Source organism: Drosophila nasuta, chromosome 2L, assembly GCF_023558535.2.
Source record: "Drosophila nasuta strain 15112-1781.00 chromosome 2L, ASM2355853v1, whole genome shotgun sequence".
NCBI lineage: Eukaryota > Metazoa > Arthropoda > Insecta > Diptera > Drosophilidae > Drosophila > Drosophila nasuta.
In genome coordinates this window covers 21,480,756-21,507,879 of record NC_083455.1, presented here as the reverse complement: position 1 = coordinate 21,507,879, position 27,124 = coordinate 21,480,756, and the positions used below count along the sequence as shown (strand labels likewise).

General features: G+C 38.8%; 7 protein-coding genes across 7 annotated transcripts in view; 4 read left to right on the top strand and 3 right to left on the bottom strand.

Annotated features, from left to right (window-relative positions):
• Window positions 1–457: 457 nt before the first annotated feature.
• Window positions 458–1,961, bottom strand: LOC132798689 (androgen-induced gene 1 protein). The gene is made up of 2 exons (XM_060810643.1): window positions 1,393–1,961; window positions 458–1,333 (listed from the first exon to the last, which is right to left on the bottom strand). The coding sequence occupies exons 1-2, from the start codon at window positions 1,884–1,886 to the stop codon at window positions 1,000–1,002; spliced, it is 828 nt and encodes a 275-aa protein (XP_060666626.1). The 5' UTR covers window positions 1,887–1,961; the 3' UTR covers window positions 458–999.
• Window positions 1,962–2,212: 251 nt separating this feature from the next.
• Window positions 2,213–3,206, top strand: LOC132798688 (transcription termination factor 4, mitochondrial). Its single transcript, XM_060810641.1, has one exon. It carries the CDS (start codon window positions 2,269–2,271, stop codon window positions 3,136–3,138), a length of 870 nt encoding a protein of 289 aa, XP_060666624.1. The 5' UTR covers window positions 2,213–2,268; the 3' UTR covers window positions 3,139–3,206.
• Window positions 3,207–3,419: 213 nt separating this feature from the next.
• Window positions 3,420–5,366, top strand: LOC132798681 (rabenosyn-5). The gene is made up of 3 exons (XM_060810635.1): window positions 3,420–4,264; window positions 4,325–4,926; window positions 4,999–5,366. Exons 1-3 carry the CDS (start codon window positions 3,601–3,603, stop codon window positions 5,245–5,247), a joined length of 1,515 nt encoding a protein of 504 aa, XP_060666618.1. The 5' UTR covers window positions 3,420–3,600; the 3' UTR covers window positions 5,248–5,366.
• A 290-nt stretch (window positions 5,367–5,656) lies between these two features.
• Window positions 5,657–6,315, bottom strand: LOC132798698 (acyl-CoA-binding protein homolog). The gene is made up of 3 exons (XM_060810651.1): window positions 6,208–6,315; window positions 6,018–6,132; window positions 5,657–5,952 (listed from the first exon to the last, which is right to left on the bottom strand). The coding sequence occupies exons 1-3, from the start codon at window positions 6,220–6,222 to the stop codon at window positions 5,810–5,812; spliced, it is 273 nt and encodes a 90-aa protein (XP_060666634.1). The 5' UTR covers window positions 6,223–6,315; the 3' UTR covers window positions 5,657–5,809.
• A 530-nt stretch (window positions 6,316–6,845) lies between these two features.
• The window catches only part of LOC132798676 (piezo-type mechanosensitive ion channel component), a 37,737-nt gene continuing 17,458 nt past the window's right edge, over window positions 6,846–27,124 (top strand). The window contains 5 exon segments of the mRNA XM_060810626.1: window positions 6,846–7,200; window positions 25,146–25,400; window positions 26,188–26,452; window positions 26,523–26,818; window positions 26,884–27,010. Of these exon segments, the coding sequence (XP_060666609.1) occupies window positions 25,337–25,400; window positions 26,188–26,452; window positions 26,523–26,818; window positions 26,884–27,010 (752 nt within the window). The 5' untranslated portion in view covers window positions 6,846–7,200; window positions 25,146–25,336.
• On the top strand, window positions 9,559–11,318 carry LOC132798768 (uncharacterized). The gene is made up of 2 exons (XM_060810739.1): window positions 9,559–9,642; window positions 9,698–11,318. Exon 2 carries the CDS (start codon window positions 9,729–9,731, stop codon window positions 11,277–11,279), a length of 1,551 nt encoding a protein of 516 aa, XP_060666722.1. The 5' UTR covers window positions 9,559–9,642; window positions 9,698–9,728; the 3' UTR covers window positions 11,280–11,318.
• Window positions 12,860–15,253, bottom strand: LOC132798757 (antigen 5 like allergen Cul n 1). Its single transcript, XM_060810726.1, has 2 exons — window positions 14,631–15,253; window positions 12,860–14,564 (listed from the first exon to the last, which is right to left on the bottom strand). Exons 1-2 carry the CDS (start codon window positions 15,224–15,226, stop codon window positions 14,279–14,281), a joined length of 882 nt encoding a protein of 293 aa, XP_060666709.1. The 5' UTR covers window positions 15,227–15,253; the 3' UTR covers window positions 12,860–14,278.

Sequence of the window (27,124 nt, the reverse complement as noted above, 5' to 3'; positions counted from 1 at the left end):
CAAGGCTGGCGGCCTCTGTTGATGAGGGTACGAGCGAGTACGGCTAGTTAGCTTGGCGACGCGACTGGCATTTTTCTGTAGAAGAAAATACACAATCACCATTTGAATATTTACTGCGCACATTTCTCATTTATTATCATCATCACTAGTAGACTCCCAATGGCATGCAAAACTGTGGCTGTGTGCTGTGCACTTGCAACTGTGAAACAGCTGTGAAACGCTGCCATAAACAAGTTGGCAGTCCAAACACAACACCAACACAAATGCAAGTAATGCTATCTCGCTTGCACTTGCACGCGCAAACGCACACACACACACACACGCACCCACAGCAAAACCAGCAACAAACAAAAAGCCTGTTTTAGGGAAAACTGTATTGCACACAGTTTTCAATTATTAACAAATATCTGCACAGCTCAAGCATTTTTTCCTTTGATTATGCCGATTTTCAACTTACATGTGCGTTTAACGGTTAACACAATTCCATTGTGTTCAACACGGCGCTTGCTGTTTAGCCAATTTTCTTCTCATTCGCCTTGCCGTCGCCAGAGTTGACAATGTTTATGCCACAAAATGGGAAGAAATTGGTGAAAAATCTGCATCCCGCAAACTGAATGCGATTAATTATTACACTCTGCCATTCATCTTTTTCTTGCTTAGCAGCGCGTAATATTTTTTCGTTTAATGTACAAAAAATTATGCGAAAATTTTCCAAATTGTTTTCACCGTATTTGCAGCAGCTGCCAAAACAATTTTCTATTGCACTGCTGATCGACAATCGACTAATCGATAACAAATGCATTAGCATTGGGCGCAATATTTAAATAAACATCAACATTTAAAGACTTTATTTTACAGAATATGAATTTTACTAAAACTGTCTGCTTAAGTTAATCTCCTGATTTACAAATAACTGAGTATCTTTGGGAACAACAACAAACACGACAATATGCAAATCTCTACTTTGTTTTCTTGTAAAAGGAGTCAATCGTTTTTTTCTTAACCCTGTTTAACCTTTTTCTGTTGCAGAAGCTTAAACTCCGGTGCCCACACAATATTGTTGATGAATTCGCCGACGAAATAGCATACCAAACTTAATCCTACCAAGCCACCAAACATTACAAAACGCAGGGGCATTGACAGAACCTCTAAAAGTGGATAAACCCAAACTCCGCTGAAGTATTTAACGATATGCACCCAGATAACGTAAAGAATCATGAACGCGGCGTTGCCAGTGACACCAGCCAAACGGCTTGGGTAGTGACGGAAGCAGGTGAACAAATCCATGATGGCCAAAAGGGCAACATTCGTGTGAACCACGTGATTCAGCCAACTGCAAAGTTCAGTGTTTGTATAATAAAATAAACAATAGAATTTGTTACGACACTTTACCTGGGAAAAATGGCATCGAGTTCAGCAGGAAAGATGAGCTCTCGATCCCACAAATAGATGACCCAAAATGAGGTGGCCACATTGTGCGCTATAGGGAATGCAAACGTGGCAAAGAAGTAATCTCGCAATCGTCTCAACAACGATTTGGACACACCGGTGACTGAGTTGTCGCCAAAGAGATCATTTAAAAGGGCCACGGTGTGATATATTGCCTGTAGGACGACATCGAGGAATGTTAGGTACTTGAACTTGCCGCCCCATCGCGTCTTTAGCTCCTCTTCCTCGTGCAGACCCTTCGGCCAATACAATTTGAATAAATAGTAGTAAATGCCATACGAGAATTGTGCCGCTGCTAGCAGATGGACCAAGAAACGCAGGTAATGGAATGCACCGCTCGTGTACGCATCATTGCATGTTTCTAGCCTCGCTGTGTTCGCTTCAGCAGCTTCGCGGGCCGCGTGTTGCTCGCGCAGTTGTTTTTTGCTCTTGGTCATGCTGATGTAAACAAATTACAGTGTAATAAACAAACGCGGCGATTTTGATGAGTGATGGGGAAATTTCGATATATACGCACATCGATATTTTGAGAGCCAACATTGATTGCAACGTGAGCGCACTTGAATTCAGAAAAATATCGGAAAGCCAACAGCTGTTAATTCTTTTTGTCAACTATCACATAATTTTAGATATGTGTAAACCAAGAATAATTATACACGACAGAAATGTTAAATCAGCAGCAACAAGTCAGTTTAAAGAAGTTGTGTGCGGGTCAACTTGTGATGAAATGTACATCGATAGTTTCAGAGTCATCGATAGCTGGAGCAGCTGTAAACCAATTTTTGTTTACGGAAGAGTTGAGGAAGTACATTGTTAAGCATGTGGAAGAAAATAATATTACCCACAACGAATGCATTAAAACAGCAACAAGTGAGATCAAAGGAGTTGAAATGGACATCAGTCCGCCAGTTCGCAGCAAAAGCCACAGCGCCTAAGCTACTGCAACTGGAGCAGGAGCATATCGATGAAGCCATCAAATTGGAGCCCACTCTGTCCATTTACACGGCAGATGTGTGGCATCGTGCCCATGCAACATTTCAAAATCATGGACTACAGACAGTCAACTTTCTACGCATTGTTACCGGCAATCCCGCAGTGCTGAAACGAACCCCACAGCGCATCATTGAGAGTTTGGAGATCTGGCGCAGTTGTCAGTTTGGTGAGCATTTGTTGCATCTGCTGTTGACAAAATATCCGGAGTTACTTGATGTCAATAATGCACACGAATTGCGCACTCTAAACGCCTATCTGAAGAGTCGCGTTTCAACGAACAAAAATGTGTGGAAACTTCTGATGAATTGCCCGGATTTATTGGCGCAATCGGAACATAGCATGGAACAAAAGTTGAACTATATGATTGACGTAATGCGTCTTGAAGTACCGGAGATTGTTAAGTCAGCTGCCATGTCGTTGCCCTTCGATGAGCTACGCTGTCGTCACACTTTCCTGTTGCGTTTGGGTTTATTTAAGCCGCGTGCTCTGAAAGCAGATCCCGATGAAAAGACCACCAACAACAGACTCTATCAGATTACAGACACTTCAGAGAAGGCGTTTGCCACCAAAATATGCCATGTCACGTTGGCCGAATATGAGGCATTCAAGGAATTGTTAGCGAAAGAATTGGAGAGGAAGTCGCGTAAGCAAAAAACGGATGATGAAGAATTCAGTGAGGATGAAGAGTTCAAATAGTTATTGTTAAGTTGTACTTTGTTTTACGAATTAAATTTAAATTTATTAAAGAGATTGTTAAGAAATATTTTTGATTAGTTTTGCTTCTTTTCATTTTTAATAGTCTTCGCAGAACCTGCAGAGTAATATAGTTAGAGAGCAGCTATAAGCGCGCAAATTGAATGGCTGTTAACAACAGTGTGGAGTAACACTGCTAAATAATACGCTGTTAAGTTCGTTGCAGTTAAGCTGGCTGTCTGTTAAGTTGACAGTGACGTTAGCAAGTGAATGGCAACCAATTTATTTTATCTCTTTGCAAGTGGGAGGCATATTTGGGAGAGTTTTATTCAAAAATTAAATGAAAATCAAACAGATAGCACAATAAACCCCATTCCATGGCTAAGTCCAAGCTGACGTCATCGCGCAGCACATAACAACAAATACACCCACCAAAGATAGTATTAGCAAAAACTGCTGGACAAGATGTCGGGTACCAATCCCTTCGATAGCGATGAGGAACCTAGCGCGTCCAATGATGAGATACTGGAGGGTTTCCTGTGTCCCATGTGCCGTGCAGACTTGAAGTCCATTGACTACCTAACCGAACACTTCGCCCGCCAGCATGCCGAGGAGGAAGATGCCTTAAAATCCGTCTTTAAAGATATCTTCTCCAAAGCCAAAAAGAAGATACTTAATAACTTTGATGACGAGAGGGAACGTGTTGCACCTGCTTCTGCTGCAGCTTCCTCGCCTGCGGCAAGTGCGTCCAATGCGTCGGCAGCGAGAACTAGCAATGCGAAGAGTCGTCACAACATCTACAGCCAGCCGACGAAGCAAAGCGTTGGAGCTGAGCGTAGGCATCTCGAGTACTTTGAATTGGTACGCAACCCGCGGCTGGAACGCTATGCCAGTGAGACGAATAAGCTGATCATACGCCTGCATCGTCTGCTCAAGGATTTGCCCACGGATGCAGTGCAGCGCAAGCAGCATGAACAGCAAACGGTGCCTTGGCTCGACGGTAGTTCCGTCAAGTTGTGTCCCAGTTGTGCCAAGAGTTTTCACTTTGCGCGCAGACAGCATCATTGTCGCCTCTGTGGCGGAATTATGTGCAACGATTGTTCACGCTTTCTTCAGCTAGAGAATGCAAGTAAGCAGTTTGTTCTTTTGTCTACAATTGCAATTTATTGATACTCAGTTTTTCCCATAGTGCAATTGGCCAGCTTGTCCTCGACACGCAGCGATCCACTCCAGCAACTCCAACATCACGAAGATCGCGCCATACGCTTGTGCCAGCACTGTCTCTGGTTGCTGGACACGCGTCAGGACATGCACGAGAGCCGCACTTGCCGTCCGCTTTTAGCGAAGGTGTACGATGAGATTCGCCAGCTACAAAAACAAGTTGCACCAGACTTGGAGATGTACGCGAAGATTATCAACAGTCTGTTGGATGGTGAATCTATATTTACCCTTGCGGATGCGGGCGCCTTGCGTGGCAAGATTGGTCAGGTCGCGGAAACAATTGATTTGCGCAGCAAACGCATTCTAACAATCCACTCGGAACCAGGCAGCCGCGAGGAGGCGTTGAAAAAGGCCATACGCTTGAGCTGTGTGCAGATGATTAAAGAACGCATGCTGTCGCTGCCGCCTCTGCCGGATGAGGCCTTAATTAAGCAGATCCAAGAGCGTAAACGCATGGAAACCGAACAACGTATTCTTACAGAGCAGCGCATGGCCATGGAGGCTTATGAGCGCTATGGTGCTGCCACCCAAGTGGGAGTCAGCATGGAGAATCGCAACTTCGCCCAAGGAGTGAGTAGAGAAGGGAAAAGCAAGAAGCAAGCTGGAACTTGATCAACTAATTTTTCAATGTTTTCTTTTCAGTCGGATCTGCAATCGTTGAACAATTGGTCAGCACCACAGGCTTCCACCACAAAATCCAGTGTAGATGATCCGCTCATCGAGCAAATCAACATTATAAAGGGCTACATTAAGCAGGCACGCCAGGACATGAATTTCGATGTGGTCGAGACGCTGGAGCTGAATCTGCGTGAGCTGCAGCGTGAGGTTTACGAGAGACAACGGCAGTCTAGCAACAGCAGCAAAGCGACAACGCCACAAGCCAATAGCTAGGCAAATTTAAGTATAAATAATTATACATAGCATAAATATACATGAAGTATATATATATGTGTATTCATTCCCGCTTTCTGACTAAATAAATGTGAATGCAAACAAATTTGCTATACCCGCTACCCAAATGGTAGAAGGGTAGTATAATTTACTAGCAAAAAAAGAAGTTAATGTAAAAGGTAGTTAAAATCTTAAATTTATATCAAATTGGTTGACCATATTCGTGTAGTTCTTAATACGTTATTTTATGCGCCTTCAAAATAATTGATTTTTGAAAATTAAACTCTATACGAGCGTACTTTTAAGGGCGTGTTAAATAGAACTACATTTTGAATAATTTCTAATTAGGTCTGGTTCGACTGTTGTCGAACAGACTTGACTAAATAAATGCAAATTTAAATGAAATTCGTTTCATTTTTAGAGTTTTGTGTATTTTGTGCAAATGTTTTTTTTAATGAAGCGAAATTATTTGTGCGTATTACGTAGTGAAGTGAATTGAATGTCACAAAGAAAATGCAGAAATAGATCTTTAAAGACAAAGCATCTCATCTGGCTGTATTATTTAGGACTTTAGACCCACAGCAGCAATCAGAGATTTCACTTTGGCTATATAAGCTGTTTGGGCGTCGGCGCTGCTCATGCCCTTTATTTTGTTCCACGCCTCCCACTTTGCCTTGCCCTTGAAGTCGAGGAAACCGGGCTTGTCTATAAAACAAATAGTTTAACACTGAAGTCTCTATTTTTCAGTTAGAACGCAATAATTTTCGGACCTGTATTGCAATCTCCCACTTTGGTCTGCTTGAAGAGGCTGTAGAGCTCCAGCAAATCGTTGTCAGACGGTGTGCTGTTCAAGTTCTTCACATCCTCGGCGGCCTGATCGAATTCCTATATAAATACGGATATAAGACCACACGTATGTCACATTTCCCACGAAAAGTGGCTCATGAATAAATTATTTACCTGTAATTCCGACATGTTGTAACTTGGCAATGGTTTTTATCGTCTCCCGGTGACTGACTAAATTGAACTACTGTTCCACGCGAGAATATACTTATGATTTAATTCAAGTTAACAGAGTGCTGAAATGTTAATAACAGCAATGCGTGGCCGTTACAATGTAGACTGGCGTACATTAATATATCTTAATTTAAATTTGTTTGCAATTTCAATTACGTTTCCCAGACTTCAGTATGTCCACCACTTGAATATTAAACGGTATACTTCTTTATTATTTAAATAAAATGCTTGTTTTTAATACAAAAATTCTTCGATATATATTGCCAACACAGCTCACCGCTAAATTTAACGATAGTTTGGCCGAGAGAGCGACTCTGTAAATTAACAGCGCCTGAACTGCCAACTTTTATTTTTTGCTAAGAAATGTGCATGAAAAGTGACTCAATTTGCTAAACAGGTTTATGCACAATGACAAATTTTATACGTACGAGGAATTGAAAGTGACGAGAATTGAATTCATTCATTAATTGCCAAGTATTACGTGTACAAGCTAGTTTTGGCGGAAAAACAGCTGAGTTGACAGCACTATATTTAACAGTCTGATACTTGGTTTGCAGCTCCAGTTTTGTTTACAGCTGTAATTTCGCGTTGAACTTGCGTAGCGAACGGACGTGTTTACGCGGGGGCGTCGCTATATTTTTGTAAAAAATCGAAATCAAATCGTAAAAAAATTTAATAATAGCCCGAACAACACAAGAATTGTGTGTAAGTTATTAATATTCAGTGCAGTGCAGTGTGTGCTTAAATGCATCTGAAGTGATCTTAATATTAAATCAAAGCGCATTTCAAAGAAAGAAATAAAGAAAATCAAAGAGAAAGTGCCAAAGCCAAAGTGATTTGTTATTGCTAGAAATTTTGTGTTGTGTTCTTGGTACACTATTGTTGCTGTTGCTTCTATTGTCTTTCAGCGCGCAACGCGCTGCTTATGCAAATGTGGTATGCTTATGTTTTTACTTATATTTACTGTCTCTTTTACTTTACCTAGCAACTAGAATTAAAAAACATCAATTTTATTTACACACGTTGGGTAATGCTAATTGGTCAGAAACAGCAACACGTAACTCTTTTCGACCACTACTTTTTTGAGTGCTAGCTGTTTGTGTTGCGAATTCAATCGATTGCTACATGGAGCAACAACATTCCTGTGCCGGCTGAGATTTTTCTACCATGCGATAAATTGATAGCCTCGCCGTCGCTAGCATTGTTCATTGAATCGCCTCCAGCTGCTCTTGACGCTTGACTCTGTGCGTTTGCACGCGTGTGTGTGTGTATGTGTGTTTTACAATGCAAACAAATTTTACTAGTGTCAGCGGCTACTGCTAAAACAACAACAACAGTAACTGAAGTGTGAAAAGCAAACAACAACTATAACAATGCCGCCATTTGATTTTTTTTCTTTATTCATGTACGGTATTCTAGCCTTCTCGTAACTTTTCCTCTTCCTCCAATTTCATTGCTCACCAGTCTTCGGCCGGTTTCGTTTTCGTTTGTGTTGAACTTTGTTTTATTTTAGTTATTTATTTATTGTTTCTTTTTTGGTAGATTTAATCGTCAACTAAATACACACATACATATATACACAAAAGAGCGAGAGAGAGAGCAGTTGTTTTCGCTTTGAATAAATTCTTGGCAATTTGTTGGCATATCTGCGAATGTTATATTTGAATTGTTCTCTCATATGGAAAGCTCTGGAATTTTGTTTTTTTCATGCATTTATTTTGTTAAATACAAACATACATTTGTATTTATATTTGTATTATAATTCATGTGGGACCCGTTTGGTCTGTTTATTCTTGAAATGCAGACTTGCTATAAATTTATGGCATAATCGATCATTTCTATTTGTGGCGGGAAGATGTTTCCTGTTGGTTTTAGTCTAGCTTTCTTAAATATATTATTTTTAAGAATTTCTATAACAACTTTTACTTAAATAGTTACACATGTTTTATATAGAACTGATAATATTTGGGAATATTAAACTTATGTACAATTGATAATAAATATGATAAAGGATAGATTGTCTGAAAATAAAATCTATCATATTTTTCAATAGATATGGTTTTTCTTCATATTTACAAGAAAAAGAGATCGAATCTTTCGTTGTTTGATTTGTTGTTGTTTATAATTTAACATTCTCAGCGACCCTCGTTTACAATCGTTTCTGTTCCTTTCTTTTTCTTCTTCTACCCTTTTCCTACTTTCGCTTTCACTTGATGTGTTTATGCAGCTGTTGTGCTGCTCTATTTATAAATTCATTAACACGCTTCAATTGCAACACTACGACGCAGCTTTTAATTTCGAGCAAGTGGGTTTGCTTCTAATAAATGCATAAATAATGATAATATTCACACACAATCCATCATTATCTCATTCATTCATAGTTGTTTACATTTCCCTTGCACGTTTCTTTTCACTTCCTCCAGACCCCTCAGAGATAAGGCATTGTTAAAGCTTATTTCAAGTGGAATTTGATTTTGATAAAAGTTGACCTAGTCCCCTAAAAGAAAAGAAAAGTGTTTAACACTTGAGGAGACAAGCTTATCAGCGGATCATGCACTTTAAATGCACTTCACCATGGGGTTGACATTATCTTCTTTAATGTTAATACTATTAATAGTATAAAAATCTATGATAATTTCCGTTAGATTTCTTAGCTGACGCATATTTGGCATTATTAAGCTCATAGGTATTTCAGATTTATCTTTAGTGGATTTTAAATGTGCCGGATGATTCAGATTTCTTTGTGTGGATTTTTGCAAATTCGCATGTTGCGACTTTTACTTGAAAATCAATAATGACGCGTACTTTGAACCCCTTTCTCTACCCCTCTGCTATAAACATCGTCTAGACTCGCCGTCATTATCAAGTTTTACTTGTTTATTTTATTATTTTTATATCGCTTTTTGCTTGCAGCGTTGACGAAGTATTTTTCTTATTTACCATTATGTTCGGAAATTTATTTATTTGCTATGTTTCCCATAGGAATGCTATTTTATATTTTATTTTGATTTGAAGGTTCTTAACATTATACAAATGTATGTATTTTTATTTGTATTTATATATATATTTTGATAAGATTATTATGTTGAAATTTAGCATAATGACTTAAAGTCATAACCAAATGTAGAACCAACATGATAAAATTATATCATTAAAGGTATTTATTCTTTCAACTAAATACGTTGAAGACAAAAAAACTTGAAAAATACCTATTGTAGATACTTTCAGTATATTTAAAGTAGTATTTTTAAAGTAAAATCATCAGCTCTGAATTGTAGTAACTATGTTTTTGACATTTAGGCTTTGACGTTTTTAGGGGGCTTCTCGAATTAGGTTTTCTGTTATTGTGTCATTTGAGTTGGAGACAGTGTCGGAGAAGTTTGTATTGTAATTGAAAAAATTGTGTTTTATTGATTAAAATCGCTTTTCTTAGAAACAATTTGTTGTCTTATTGGGAATATAAAATGTCTTTGGAAGTGAACAATTTGTTAAACGTGTCTCAGGAGCAAGAGTCTGAAATAGTAGACAAGCAGAATGCAATTGGTGATGATGATGGCAAAGCAGAGCTGGACATTGTCATCAACAATGTCGTGTGTTCCTTCAGTGTAAAGTGTCATCTCAATCTGCACGATATTGCTTTAACTGGCGTCAATGTAGAGTACAGGCGAGAGAATTCGATGCTCACGATGCGTTTGCGTCGTCCTTATACCACGGCCTCGATATGGTCATCGGGGCGAATTACCTGTACAGGTGCCACATCGGAGGAGGATGCCAGGATTGCCGCTCGTCGCTATGCTCGATGTTTGCAGAAACTGGGATTTCCCGTGGGCTTTCATAATTTTCGCATCTACAATGTGTTGGGCACTTGCACCATGCCCTGGGCCATTCGCATTGTGCAGTTCTCGGAGCATCATCGCAACCAAGCCAGCTACGAGCCGGAACTGCATCCGGGTGTCACTTATCGCATGACTGATCCGATTGCCACGCTCAAGATCTTCGCGACTGGCAGCATTACGGTGACCGCACAAAATGTGGCCACCGTTGATTTGGCCATACAACGTATCTATGATTTGGTCTACGAATTTCGTAATGAGAGCAGTCGCAGGGATCTGGGGGAGTCACAGCTAAAGGATTGCTTATCGAAGACTCCGCGACATCCAGCACTTGGCGCTCCACGTGTGGCATCAACAACGTGGCGTCCCAAGCCACCGGTACATTCGTACATGAAGTTTCTCGACAGCATTCCCAATACTATGCCGCCACAGATGAATAAGAATTCTTCAATCCACAATACTTCAATCAACAATACTTTAACCAACACTTCCTTAATCAAAAATATTTCCAACAACAATACTTCTATCAACAATACTTTAACCAACACTGCTCTAACCAACACTACCTTAATCAACAATATTTCCAACAACAATAATTCTATCAAAAATAGTTTGAACAACACTGTTTTAACCAACACTATTTTACCTACTACTTCAATCAACAATTTAACCAACTGTACTTTAACCAACACTACTTTAACCAACACTACTTTAACTAACACTGCCTTAACCAACACTTCTTTAACCAACACTACTTCAATCAACGCAACTTCAATCAATGATGCAGAGATGAGCAGCAGCGGTAGTGATAACATATTCTCCAATGCACGTCGTCGGGCCAGCGAACGTTGGGTAACCAAGTTGCAGGAGAAACAATCTCGTTTGACTGATCCCAGCTCCTTTGCCAATACGACTGCGTTGCCGCCTGCACCTCGTAGTGTCCCCCAAACAACCAAGAAACCACTTTTACCGCACAACAAGCAGCTGAATACGAACAACTTGCGACGTCCTAAGACGCTGCCAAGATCTGCCTCAATATTGCCACCGATTCCCACACGCCGCACTACAATTGCAGCTCCCATTGCCACTAGAAAAAAGCCAGCAGCAGTTAGTGTTCCTTCGAATATCCAATTGGTTGAGACAGCGGACTCTGAGGAAGTCGCAGAGGATGAAATTAACTGACAAATGTAATATTGTTATGTAAATGATCTCAACTTAGATGGTGAAATAAATAATTATTCTAATATGCATATTTTCAAATTAATATACATATATTAAAATTAATATATATTAAGAATTGAACAAAATGTATCATAGCTTAAATGATTGAGATAGTCATTAATGTAGTTGAGAAAAATATGTGATTTAACTTTACTACTGTTTTAATACCAAAGTCTTTAATCTTTTCGTTTTCTGTACAATCTAATTAATCATAATTTTTCAGTACGGAGAATTTTCTTTTTCTTCCCATTTTTCTCACTTTCGCTGTTAAACAATTTTTGTATTTTCGTAGAATACTTGTGGCATTTTATTGGGCTCATTTGGCATTCGAAGATGTTTGTATTTGAATCGATTTGTTGATCGGATCAAAGTTCAGGCCTTTGATGCGATTAATCGACCATTGGCAGCATCCTCAATTTAACTGCAAACATGCAGAAATGTTTATCTAATTTAAACAAACAAATGGTTTTTATTTGCGAATATTTAGCTCAGCATTTCAATTGTCTTTTTCCATCACTTTTGTATCACTTTGATTTGTTGTTATCAATATCGAATTGCGAATTGATATAAAGCGTCATATCATATCTATCATGGGGAAGACTCAAATACTTTATAGTATAAGCACTAAAGACCCATCAGTTTACTGACATTGCACAAAATGTAGCATTTATCAAAGTCATTGGTTGTCTTATTTCTATTTCTATATTGTATCCATTCATTTCTTTTATTTTCTCATTTACAGTAAACAAACAGAGTGTAGTTGCAATTAGTTTGCCCCAGCTGGCCTGGCCCAGTTCGCAAGCCAGCCTGGCCAACAGCTTTCACTGTCAACGTTAAAAGTCATTTACCACACACCGCACTCTGCCCACCTTCACTTCTTCCTCTATTTCCACCTCATGCTCATGTTCGTCTCTTACCTTTCAGTTGGCCAAAAAAGTTGGCAAGCCAAATTTCAGCTTGGTTCCGTTCAGTTCAGTGCAGTTCAACCCCAAACCCAAACCCAACCTGAACCTCAACCGTGCAACAATAGCAATAACATCATCAACGAAAGCAACTCGAAATATTTGCAACATTTGCAACGGTTGGCAACCAATTCAGGCGTGCGCCTAAAAATGCGCCCTCAACATTATTGCAGGGCTCACTAACACACATCGCAGCATTATATTGAATACTACATACCACACATACAAATAATATACTATATATGACTAAAATATGTATATGGATTGGTAGTCGGGTCGGGTCGGGTAGTTGGTTAGCTGCTTGGGGTAGTTGTTGGCCCAAAAGGTGGGGGGCAACCGCATTTATAAAACTGCAACAGCTGCAGTTATTTTTCAGCTTGTTTGTTGTCATTGATGCCGCTGCAATTTTAATATTCTCCAACAGTGTGCTTTAGCTATGCTATCAAATATGTAATACTCACAATGCTTATCTATTATTTAAATCAACAGTTGGACATTTGAATCACTTATATTTTTAATATTTACTACGCTTTTATTATTTTGCCATTGCTTTAGTTTTAGTTGTATTAAATTTACATTTTTACCTAATTTATAATTTTCAATAATAATATAAATTCTTATAAGTTTAATATATTTTAAATGTTTCACCGTATAGAGCATCTAAATTGCGACTTCTCAATTCCCCTAAATTCTTATTTGTTTTGCCTCTATATGTGCTTCCGTTTCAGTTCAATGCAAGATATTTGATTTTCGATTTCAACATAAAACGAAAAAATTGAAAATGAATTCAAATTTGATTTGGTCGTTTGTGAAAATGTTTTCAATTCATTTAGCTGATGGTGTAGAGTGGTTTTTGCCTATTCGATGAGTTTTCTATAGAGCTTTTTAAAAAGAATTCTCTTAAGCCTGTTTTTATTTCTTTTACACAGTGTCCATCATCTTTCATTCATTTCTATCCTTGAACTAGTTCCTGGACACGATGCTCCGACGCGCCCAAAAAGAAATTAACTGAATTTATTTATCTATGCTTATCTACAGCTGCTCTTGGTAACTGTTCTCTCCGACCTCACCTGCCCTTGTCTATGTTTCATTTTTAGTTTTTAGTGAATTCTGTGGACCAGGTAGATGGACATCCTTTTGGGCAGCTGTTGGCTATGTTTTTAGCTACCAGTTGTTGTTACCTGTTTCAGATGGGTTTCTCGCAGTTTTCGGCATTTACTAGAGCCACAAACATTTGGATAGTAATCCAGCAAATGCTGCTGCGGGGCTTCAACAAAAATACAAAAAAAATAAAAACGAAACATACTCAAAATGAATTTCTTTTCAGCATTCAGTGCGTTGTTTCAGTTGCGTCATCGCTCACGGAAATGAACACATAACACATATGTAGCATATATGTATTTTTTTACATATATATTGTATATATATCTTAATCTTTATTGTTACGCGCTTACAGATAGCAGCTTTGAATTCGCGTCAAGTCTGGTTTTGTAGATGTGGTTTTTTGTTTTAGTTATTCGCCGGCTAGTCGAAAACTCGTTCTGCTAATGTTCTATTACAAACTCATCGCAATATACTTTGAAACGGAATCAAAATTAACATATGTGTAAAAGTCTGTTTTATAATGTTTTCTTTTTGTAAAAGAAAGAGGTGCGGGTCTTCTTAAAAATGTAGCCATAAATTCTTCTACATTTAAGAACTAATTTTACAGCTATGCTGTTGATATATTGTTGATATTCTGTACCCAATTTAAAATCAATGTTTCATAATGACAATCATTGATGGAAAATTAATATTCTTTGTCTTAAATGCACCCTCAATAATGAAATATTTCTATCAATTAAAGTTTAATACAAAACAAAATCCCATTCACTCTGCACTTGTTCACTTTTTCCTAAATATATTACTATTATTATTCACTTAATGCTGTAGACCACATAAAACACTCTCAAATAACTTTTCACTTGAATTTGAACTTTCTCACACTCTGCCCTTTGTTCAGACAGCTATATTGTTGTCCAGTGTGTTGCCGTCGTCCTTAATCTGTTCCTCTGGAACTCGCCAATCACAAAGTGCAGGATACTTTTTGCTAACAGGATCCACACACTTGGAAGCTGTTGGACCCGTCTCATAGATGGGCTCGTTATAGATATTGTTGTAGTCGTAGTTGCAGGTCAACATGAACAGGAATTTATTCTCGTCGGGCTCCAGGAATTTGACCCCAGCACAACCGACGCGACGCACTTGATCCCCAACTAGCATGGTGAAGTGTCCAATCTTTTTGCTGGACAGAAATTGGAACTCAACTAGTTGACTTTGCACTTAAGAATTAAGTGATAGATAGACTCACCCTTCCGGATGCGAGTGGTAGCTGTCGATGTAGCTTTGATTGGCATCTTTGTACTCTCTGAACCAGTCCAAAACGAAGGTCTTCATGCGACGGGAATGCGACTTGAAATCGCGTCCAATCCAAAAGTAGCCAATATTCTGTCCACTAAACTTGAAGCGCGGCGTATTCCGGCACTTGTCATGGGCAAACCGACAACGCTTCGCATGCAGCTCGGCCATGTGCTCCAGTTCCTCGTCCCACTTGAGCATGGGCATCTGCGAAGCTGAAGCATATCCTTCGACGCCTCCTTCGGCGACTTTGTCACGCACCAGATTATGCATGTCCAGCAACAGTTGACGGCGTCGCGGACTCATGTAGAGCAGCTTGGGCTTGGGTCCACAATCCTCGCCAAAGCTGCCATTGTTCCCACACGCCGTGTTTATCTCCTGCAGAATGTGGCTGCCATTGTAGAATTCGCACAACGAAGGCGCACAATAGTCGCCGATGGTTGAGCTATCGCTTAGATGTGCGATTATAATTAATAACAGCGTCGACAGCATTGCCCTGGGCAATCCTGAGCAATCAAAGGTGCACTTGTCTAATAGCAATCTCGGCATTGCGACAGTCAGTCAGCAACTGAGCTCCGGCCGTGAATAAATTTTGTCTTATGAATTGAATTGGTCTCGTCTGGTCAGCGGTTGAGGCTGGCTGAGACGTCGACGACGACGGCGACGACGACGACGACGCCAACGGCAACGGCGGCAGCGTCAGCGTCAGCAGGGTTGAAGATTTGCATTGCGATCCCTCGCAGCTTTATATGCTAATACCCTTTCATCTCGCAAAGTTATAAATTACGAATCGGGGAAGGGCAGACATCGACTAACTTTCGAGAGAACTAAGAAAGTTCTCGACTTGTTACTCTATTTGAATTCTGAGTCTTTGAAGAATTACATTGGAATTTTATCTCAAGATATTATTATAAAAATGCAAAGTAAAATATGGGTAATTTTCTTTTTATTTATTATTCAAGTTGTAGATTTTCGTTTCAAGTTTCTTCTAAAGCAACTAGAATTCAATTATATTTTTTATTAGTTGCTGTTGCTGCAGCCCTGGTCTTAGTACTTTCTTGTGCAGAACAGACAGAAAACGTAGTACTATCGTCTTCCGGACTTTTGTTGTGCATTAGCAAACAGGTTTTTGACTGTTGCCCATCACCCAGCGCAATATATTGGGTTTTATGTAAATGGTGTAATCAAGCACTAACTGTGGGAAAAATGCTCGCTTCAAGGCAACTACAATGGCGATAAGTAGGCGTGTTGGGGATTAATTGTTGACTCCGCGGAGTCATTGGTTAACAAGTTCAGTGGCAAGTGATCGACTCTGGAATACTCATTACCCATATTCATACAAAACAGTGAGGAAAACCACAATAATTGTTAATTAAACTTTGTCTTTATCTAAATATTGGTATCAAATTTAAAAGTGGGCACTTTCATTGACACTGTGATATAAATATTTAAAGGCACGGACAGACAGATAGATAAATAGTAGCAAAAAATATTATTTTCATAAATAAACCTATAAAATACAAAATTAAATTGTATTTATGTATATCTTAATAGTAGAAGTATTATCCCAAAAATTTAAATCTGCAATTTTTATAGACGCTGAGATATTCATGTTTAAAAGCATGGACAGACAGGCAGGAAGCACAAACATGTTACATACATTGCCATGAAGTGACTAGACTCTTCTACTTTTTGAGACAACGAGTATAAAAAGCAGAAGCAAATTAGAAAATCCACACGAAAGAAACGTGCTTTAAAGCTAATCGTCACTAATTATAATAACAATGCTGGCGATTTATTAATTGTTAATAACAGCACAAGTATGAGCAAAAGAATTATGCAAAAACATGCAATCACCGAGCAGAGTAATCAAACTCTGATGTGGCTTTTAACTTATATTAAATATTTATAATATTACCCTTGACAGTGGTCATACGGTAAAAATAAGAAGATGATAATCTCTATCATGCAGAGACCGTCATACTCTTACTCTCCATGGAAAGATCATAAATGTTAAGTGTTTTTTTTTCGATACCGCAAACAATAGCAAAGAATTGCGTCTTTTCAGATTGTGCATATCATTGAAGTTTCATTCACCTTGAATCTGCTTATCTCCCGTATTGTCTAGAACTTGCATTTTGACCTATATAAACCCGAATTTGTTATTTGGCATATTCCCAAAATGTTTCACATAAATTAAATAGTTATCTCGACGACAAAGTAGCGCCCAGTCGATCACACTCGAGCAGTGGGTCCTCATTTTATCTCGTTCGTTTTTAATTGTTTTAATTAAATGGCAAATTTATCGCGATTCTTATTTTAAATGAATTTTACTTTTTCGTCACTATTTATCAAAGTTTTTTCTTTGTATAATATTTATCTTTCTATTTATATGTTGGCGACAATCGTAATTGAGTTAGCTAGTTTTTATTCTATATAGCTATATAGACATATTTTCTGGGGCGTCGTTGATTTCTCATGCGTGAATCTCGCTTTGGAGGTCGTGAGAGAATTCTCAGTTTTAGATTTCGACAACGCCTCAATGCGTGCGTTCTCTGTGCAAATTCTTGAGATTTATGTTCAAGCATTTCGTTGCCATTTATTCGCATGTATTACAAATACTTTGTAAGTATTCGATATGCCTGGGAGATCTCTCCAAGATCCAAGTGCTCAATGACGCGTTGGCTGCTTATTGCAACGCTTCGTCGCCACTCAACAATTTACAGAGCACATTTCATACATAGTATTCGCTTATTCATTTCTATATGCAGGGGAAAATTATTCAAGATAAGCGATTGTGCTCGCGTAACATTTGCATAGTATATTTTAAATACTAAGGTTCTATTTACGAAAATGTTGAAAAATTATTATCAATGGGAGCTGGGAACTCTGCCAGACACTAAATACAATTGCATGCAATATATTTACAAAAAAAAGTTTCAAATTCACTGATTACATTATTCATGGTATTATGACCTCATTTGATTCTGTTGTTTACATATTTGTGGTCACAGTTTAAATTTATTTGATTAAAACAGCTATAGGGTAACTTCTAGTCAAGCAATCTTATGGACAACTAAGTTTAGAATCTGTTTTAATTTTCACACACTTGGCATTAATAAAACTGAGATTCAACTAAGTGATATCACTCAACAGATGCTTAAAATAATTGGTATAATTATATGAATATAAAGAGCATAATTACAGTGTACTTCTATTCTAAGCATCCGCTCTTCATTTATCTTTCTCGTTGCTCTATGATTCATATTTTTAGCAGTTTCTTTTATTTGCATGCAAATGAAATTTGAATCACTTTGTAACTTTTGAGACAGCAAAATTGATTCCTCTTTTCTCCGTTATTTATACGCTTACGCAAATATCAGCCGTAGACTGGGAAACCAATTTGAATTTATTATCCAATCTTGAAATGCATTTGCAAGTCGCCTCGTGTTTCACTCTTGTTCAGCCAGACAAATCGCTATCAGCGTTTTTTACAGACAAGATATTCTCCACAACCCTTTGCCCACTTCCCTGACGCTTCTTTCTTTTATTAGCATCTTCATTTCCATGTCTGTCGACCACTTGAACTTTGTCTGGCCACCGGCAAACTTGTGATATTTTATGTATATCTGTATGCATAATATGTATGTATGTATGTAGAGTGTGCACTTGCAACTTGAATGCACTTGACAAAGTTCTTGACGGTGCGCGGCGCACGCTTTAAAGTGCCCAAATCAGGAAGTACACCCACCCTCCTCCTCCTCCTCAAAAGCCCTTTTGGACGACAGGTGGCGCCATCTAGTGGCTGGTTACCCTTACCACCGAGCAATCCCTGCGATCCGCGTGTCTACTGGCCATTAATTTCACATTAATTACCATCGTCACAGACTAGCGCGCTTTGCTTTATTTTGTACCCTATGTGAAATGGCTGAAGGGTATGCTCGACTGCTTAGAAAGGCTGAAAAGTGAACACACTATGTGAATAAATTTTCTATTAACAGTATTAAACTTAAGTTAGGAAAAAAGAGACATTGAAAGTGAAGACATATAGTATTTAGATATTTATTTATTTAACAACTTATGAACTTAAGTTTATATAGTAATATATACATATAGTTACATTTATATTGCGTTATAAGGATTGTGTTGTTTCAACTTCTTTAAGAACTTATCTAAGAAACCTGCTAAATTTTATTTTATAACTAACGGAAGATTGTGAATTTATTTATGTCCAAAATTTTAAAAAACTTGCAGTCCTGAAATTAAGATAAGATCTGTTTTTGTTTCATGCCAGCTATTTACAGGATATTCTGCAGTCCATCAAAGTTCCTTGGCCATCGCTTTGACTAGTTTTATTTTTGTAGTTTGGCCGATTGTAAAACGTCGTAATCTGCAGATTATTGGGGCAGCTGATGGTTCGTTTTAAGAGCTCCCTTCGGCTATTTATAGCTGAAACATTTGTGCCGCGCTTTCTTTCTTTATTTTTCGTTTTTTGCACAATTGTATCGTTCCGGGTTACTGCGACAATATTGATGCATAGCCAACCGATTGCGGGGGTGCGAAATTGGGGCTTGTTTTCTTTGTTGCTGTTGCTGTTGCTGGTTTTTTTTTTCTTCTGACATGTCACGCGTTTTGCTTTTAATCTACTTTGGACGGTGACGTCATGCGTGGTCATGCCAATGGGTAAATGCAATGATTGTCAATGTCAATAGACTACGACGACTACAAACTAAGTGTTGCTATTGCTAACATTGTTAACCCCTTGCTGTGGTAGTTGGAGATGAGGAAGGGGAAGGGGAATCACATTGAACTCGCCAACTGACCTCACGACTGACCTGACGCTGTCTCGAAAGTGACACGCAAAAGAAATTCCATTTTCAGACACTATTTCCAAACAATGTGCAACCAATTTTCATAGCAATTAAAATAAAACTGCCAAGAAGTTGAGTATCTCACGAGAGGGAGAGAGAGACAGAGAGAGAGAAAGAGAGAAGAGTGAGCGAGGTCAATGACAGTTCAAAGTGGTGTCACAAAGTGTTTCTTGATATCAAAATTTATACTTACTTGGGTCTCTTAATTCAATTAAAGCGAATGCATCGTTAAGTAAAATGGGCTGAAAAATTGATATAAATTGCGAGTGTGTGTGTGTGTGTGAGTGTGTCATAAATCTCCGTGTTTGGCCCATGTAATACCCACTAATTGTGCAATGAGGCGAGGCAAGCTGCCCAAGATTTGGGTCAGTCTGTGGTCTTTGCAACGTGCTGGTGCATGCAACGAGCTTGCATTTTCGGGGGGAGGGGGCAAGTGTGTGTCATCATAGGGCTGCTTCTCTATATATTACGTATACGTAAATTTCACTAGGGAAATTAATTTCAAAGTGGTTACGCCTCTTCGGCCACGCCCAGTCTCCCCCCATCTGTCGTGGCATACACAAAGCGAGCTAATGGCCCGGCAAGCTGCGTCTACGCCTTCGGTTCACTCAAACTGACAAACAGATGGACACATGGAGAGAGAGACAGACAGACGGACAGGCAAAATGCATATCGCTTGCTGCTCTTGGCCTACATTTATCTTTTTGGCCGCCACCCACAAGCGCACAGTGAAGCAAAACAGTTGAAATACAAAAGTGAAATACATTTTAGCAGCAGCTGAGGCAAGAAAACATATTTTAGAAATCACCTCAGTTACAAAACTGTCTTAAATTCATAGCTTTGAACGTTTTCTAGTATTTTGTGTACTATTTGTTGCCAACAGCCCACTGTTCTCGCCCCGTTGGCAACATATAAATTTGCAGTAACAGTGCACAGCTGGAGTGAATAGAATGGGTAGGTAGAATATTACACATACGACATGTGTTGCGCTTTGACTGTTGATGTCAGTGGCCCATTAAGAGGCTACACGTAGCCCCATTGACAAACAATTTCACTGATGCATTTGGACAAACCCCATGTACATGGTCTCGCATCGCTTATCGCGCACTCCACTTCCATTTCCACTTCCCAGTTTCACAGTTTGCTATGTTAGTTGCTACTTAGAGGCACGTGTTGAACGCGGTTTTTCCGCGTCGTAAATTTTCTTTCGCTCTTTTTTTTTTTAATTTATTAAAAGGACACGTACGAAACGCATGCTCAATGCTGCTGACTCTTGACTCTTCACTATTTCGCAATTACTACGCCCAGTTAAATGTCGACAGAACATATAACAAAGTGAATTTTAATGGAGCCTAATAGCTGACCGTCCAGCAAAACGTGGCAAATGTCATGGAAATGAGCCAAGTTAAGGGCACACCTGACGTGACACTTCACATTTCATTTCATTTTTTTTTTTGACAGTCATAAAAACAGAAACTTTCGTCATTTTTATGTGAATTTCTCTAACTACAAAGTAATTTCATTAGATGGTTTCTTACCCAGCTTACGACCATCCATCTTCATATATCTTAGTGGGGCTGGACAACTCGTATGTCTAGCTATAGTTTTTCTTTTTTTTTTTTACTACTGCACGCAACAGTTTTGTGTCCGCCTGCGAGTCAGTTTGAGGAATGTGTCAATGACAGTCGACTGTCAAATGAGTGTCAACGTGGCAGGTGGCCTATGGATTATGACCTGACATTAACATGAAGCCAGCTCGGGCAATAGATAAATGGGCATGTCAACAGGTTCTAAGACAGTAGAAAAGTTAGTTAACTGTAATAAGTTGGCATTAGTATAAGTAACGATTTGAAATGTGAGTAGGGTGAAGGAAAATTACCTCAGAATGTTCAGGAGAAAGACGCGAATTCTAAAATTACGTATACGTATTTAGCACAACATGCAAAAGCAACGAATATTATATGTGAACAACATGTTTGTAATATTTGATTTGTAAACACACGTTAATTGGCATAAAGACTCGTTAAAGTTAACACTCGGTTTTACAGGCACTCAAAGGTTATGCGCATCAAGTATACGACACATGGGATGCATTAAAATAAGTCATTCTACGGTACGGTTTGTTCAAGTAAATGCCAATGTTGATTTCAAGCATTTTAATATTATTGCATTTATATTGCATTCCACCCGCAACATGTTGTTCTACTTTTGTTTCCTATTTTACTGTGACAAGACAGCGAAAGAAGTGCCAATGAAATGCTCAAAGCAAAATGTATGCCAAGTAAATAAGACAAGAGACAAGTCAGCGCAGCAAATGTAAAAACAATTGCAAGAATGTGTAGTTCAGGGGGAAGCTAAAAAGTGATTTATAGAATCAGATTTTATTAATTTGTTAAACTTATTTTCTAGGGTATTCAACTGTCTGTATATTATCGAACTTGAATCAAAATCGTAACCAAAATAAACATTCAAGTTGAAATTGTAATCGCATTAGCAACAAGCCAAATAATCATTGGCTGCTGATAGAGAACATCTGGCGAACCGCATCGACTACACGCATGCCATTATTATATCATATTGAATAGCGTATATATACCGTATATAGGCTATATCGCATACGCATACATATTAAAGTAGCTCGTCTATGCTTTTCATAGGCAAATGCGAAGCGTGCTCGGCAAATGAATTGCTGGCAAATAGCACGCATCAAGTTAAACATCAGTTTGGCATTTCAACGTATAAATATCTGAGTGAGGGAGTCGGGGGAATTAGGCAATTGGGGGGGATAGGGGGATAGGGAGGAGGCCATTGTTATGATTACGTAGCCAAGCGACAATATGACTCCACAGCAGCAACACGTGCCACATGCCACATGGTCTTGCCACTGCCACACACTCACACCCTTGACACATTCACATCTGGACACATACTTTGCGAGACTTTGTGCAGATAATTATGCATATATATATAGAATGTATATTGGATTAATCATTGTCAGATTGACAGCATTTCAGCAAAAGTTGCGATGATGCAATAAACTTGTTTTGGCGAAAAATTACTATAGAATAATGTGCGTTTGCATGTCTAGCCGCAAATGAATAATGTCTGTTTAATATGAAATATGAATTTGATAAGCAAACTATAAAAGAGAGGGAGAGAAAAGTTAATTAAACAAGATGAGTCATAAGAGAGGCTTTCATTGAATATACATATTCATTCTTGAAAGATTGTAGAACTATAGTTAGCTGACTTAGAACTACATTGTCTATCAATGCCCAGACTCTATCTATAGCTGAAAGCATTCTTTAAATAACAATTCGTATGCGGGGCATTTGTTTAAATAGTTCGTCGACAGCACACTTTGCTGATAACCTAAATATAGAAATGGGACACGAGAATATACCTTGGCATATATTTTTCTGAGATGATTCAGTGCAATATAGAAAAGTTTTGAGTTAATTAAATAATTGATAGCATCCTCTCTGAAAATACATTTTTAATTGCAAAGTTAATATAGTAAAGTAGTTTTCCTACTAATTTATGCAAAAAGCAGATTTCATTTTCTGCAACAACATTCAACAGTTGTGCCTTGTCGAAATACTCTTTTAAATATTTATACAATCTGAAATGACCATCGCCAGAGTAGTTATGTATATATGTATGTATTTAGTGTAATGATGATTTTTTCTGACTGTATTTTGAATAGCTTTATCTTGCTGCAATGCTCTTTGAGTGCTCATTTACTTATAGCTGTGTGTGTGTGTGTGTGTGTGTGTTTATCCCATTCGATGCCATGCCGCACCCACAGTGTGTCTCATTATTGCGCCATTAGATGTCTGCTTGCCTACTACTAAACTACTTTTTCATATGCCTACTACTTTTTATGAGCACTCGTAATGCCGGCAGCTTTAGCTACTTTTTTTCCTCTCTCTTTTGTTGTTTTTCTTTTTTGGGCTCTGTCTAGTCGCCGTCTGTTTGTCTAAATGTGTGTGAGGGAGGCAGCACTTGAGTTTTGCCGGTCGCCCACTCGCTCTGCTCTCCCACTCTCTCGCTCTCTTTGTGCCTAACATATTTTGTCTGTCTGTGAGTGTGAATTGTTTTTGTTTCTGTTTTTTTTTTTTGGTTTTTCGTTTTGTGCTCTCTCATTAGCCCATATTATGTTGATGTGTTTGAATGGAGACGACGCGTCGTCGTTGGCTTTGGCTTTGGCATTTGGCATGCAAAGCGGAACACACAAACATAAACACACTCACTCACACCTTTTGGATGCGCGTGTGTGTGTGCGTGAGTCTGTTATTCATTGTTGTTCTTTTTAGCGAGAAAATGGAAGTATTATAAACTTTTGTTGGGGCCAAAATGACGTCATGGTTTGCTGATTATGAGTTGTTTGCATCGTGTTTGTTCTTTTTGAATTTTTACTGAATTCAAATGCTTGTGCGCTTTTAAATACTACGAGTACTTGAAATAAACTTTCACTTTCTGTGATATATTCGAATTAATTTTATAATGCAAGTGAAAGGCATTTCAACTATAAATTAAAAATTTATCTAATACTTTGTTGTTGATAAATTGTGATATCATTCTTTTTAAGTAAACTCTTTTGAAGTTCATACAGATACATTTATATTTGATAAGTCACAAAATGTTATGATCCTTGTTATGTTTGTGTGCCAAACTTTTATGTGAATCGTCTGTTGAACTTTCTTTAATAGTTGTTCGATTTGCTTTGTAAGTTGTTTTGTAATATGTCGATATATCTCGTAACTTTCGCTCGTCATCCACTTGTTGGGTTTCTAATGTGTTCCGTTTCCGTTTGCGGCGTGTAAAACAAATTTCGCAGGCATTATCGTAAGGACATGCAAATAAATGCCACATAATGTGCCATTGAATGTCGATTACACACGTTTATCCATAAAGCGGAAGGCAGAGAGCGAAACGAGCTTGTCCTGGTGCTGTCTCCCTCCCTCTCTCCCTCTGTCTTTGTCTCCTCCTCGGGGCAAAGTCAAGCCATGAAATGGCGCACAATTGCGCGACTAATAAAGGCGCCTGGAGGCCAATCCCCGGCAGGCGCAGGCAAACGAAAGTGGAAAGTGGAAAAGCGGAAAAGGAAAATTGAAACTAACCCAACCCAAGTTAGAATGGCGTGTGACTGCTATGTCTTTATGGCCAGACGGCAGCCCTTCGCTACTGCCACGCCCACAAATTGCAACTATCTTAGTGTATGTGTGAGTGAGCTTATCGCGTCCACACCCAACGCTCCTCGGCTGCCAAAACTGTTTGCACTTCTTAACGTTTTCGTTGTGGCTGTTCTTTAGTTGTAATTAAAACCAACTTAATGTTTATAAGTCAAAGATTAAAAAAGTTATCCTTAGACGAGAGAGAAAAAGAGAGACGTAGAGAGAGAGCAAGAGCAGAGCAATGAATGAAGGAGGCGCAGTCACTTGCTTGGCTGCACTTGCTGCCTCTTGCTAGTTGCCATTAGGCGCGACATGTTCTGACAGTTGCCACCACTGGCCCAAAGGGGGCGCCACACAGTTGACGACGCCTTATCTAATATAATTTCTAATTTATTTTCTCCCTTTCTTTCTTTCTTCCAGCTGCGCTGCGCTGCGTCCTCACACAGCGGTGGCCAAACAAATTGCAGCTGCTCTGAAGCGCCTGCAAGTTTTATGAATGAGTCGGACCCGGACTCGGGGCACAGGATCAGCAGCAGCAGCAGCAGCAACGTGAATAGCCGCAGCAGCAGCAGCAACAACATCAGTTGTTGGAGTAGCAGCCTCTCATCACAATGGCCTTCAGCTATGCCTGCCTCGTGCTGCAGCGTGTCGTCTTGCCGGCGGTCCTGGTGCTGGGTAAGTAGCAACAACACTCTGTACACTTACATACATACATATATTTACAGTAGTTACTGACTATATGAAACAGTCATCCATTATTAGGGGGAACTTTGCATGTAGCCAATACTTGCTTGCAAGCTGAAATTGTTTAATTACAACTTTGTATTCAATAGTTTAGTTATGTATTCAATAGTTAATAAAATTGCTAGCTCTATTATTTTATATAACTTTGGCTCATAAGATAGTTTAACAGCATTGCAAAGAATCCGAGATATTACAAAACAAAAAACTATTTTTATAAATTTTAAATTTTTGTATTTCGAAATTGAATTTTTAGATTAAAATGAAAATAAAATAAAATTGAAATAGTTTAATAAAAGTAAATATTCCCAAAACTGTGAAATTAATGGAATCATTTACATTTTGAATACATTTTGTAAAGCCTTTTAAATTTGTATATTTTTAATATAACATTTTGTACTTTTATACAAATATAAAATTCAAATATTTCTAATATTTGAACAAAAGTAAATCCTCAAATGCTAAAAACTGTATAGTTACAAATCGAATTACTTAAATTTGGAATCAATTACTTAAACCATTAAATTTAGTAAGCTGCCTAATAAATATAAAATTAAAATAGATTCAATAGTTTAACAAAAGTAAATTTACGAATGGAAAAAACGGTGAAGTTCATTGAATTAATAATTTATTTCGTTTAAAGCTATATTTCCTGTACCATGCAATATGCATTTTCTCACTTTTTTTCCCTCTCCAATCTCTCCGCGCTCTCTCTTTGCAGCATCACTCATGCGACCCGTGGGCATCTCGTTCGTGTACATGTTAATGTTCTTCATGTCGCCCTTTGTGCCGCTGGCCACACGCCGCAACTTCAAGGGCTCGGTGACCGCCTTCTTTATCATTCTGCTGGCGTTGAGCACTCTCGTTCTCCTTGGCCACATTGCGCTCCAGGTGCTGGCGCTGAGCACCGCGCTGCCCATCTACAATTGTTCTTTTAGCGAGCGTCTGTTGCGGCACATTGGATTCGTGAGCTTCGTGGATCTGCGGTGAGTATTGAAAGTAATGTAAGTAGTGAGAATTTTAATTTTTAAAATTGTTGTTAATCTTTTATTACAGACCGCTGGCTATAATTGAATGGTTGGCGCCGGAAGTGCTCGTCTTGGCCACGTCGTTGGGCGCGTTTCTCAGCGTGAAGCGTTTGGCATTGCAAAATATCAATGCCGAGCAGCTGGAGAACGGCGAGTTGCCCGATTCGCAGTCGGAGCAGCAAGTGAGCAGTCAACAGGATGCCAATGGCAGCGATGTGCAACAGGCGACGGCGACAACACCGCTGCAACATCAACAGCAGCAGCTGCGCAAACGCGTCTCCATGATCAGCCAGCACATACACTTTGAGGGATTGATTAAGATCTGTACGATAAGATCATCAAATAACAAATAGAACAGTCTACTAATCATCTCTGTATAATCTTTGCAGCTCCTTTGTTCTGCCTGGCCACATTGTTCTTTGCCGCCGTGCTGCGTCCCTCAGTGCCTGGAGGCTTCTACTTTCTCATCTTTCTGCTGGCGGGCACTTACTGGGCAACCTGCCAGACTCTGCAACGGTGCGTGACCTTAGCTTACTGACTGACTGATTCAACTATCAATACAATGCTTAAGCTAAAATTTGACTTTGTTATAAAAGAAAGCGAAACAATATTTCAATTACGAGTGACTGA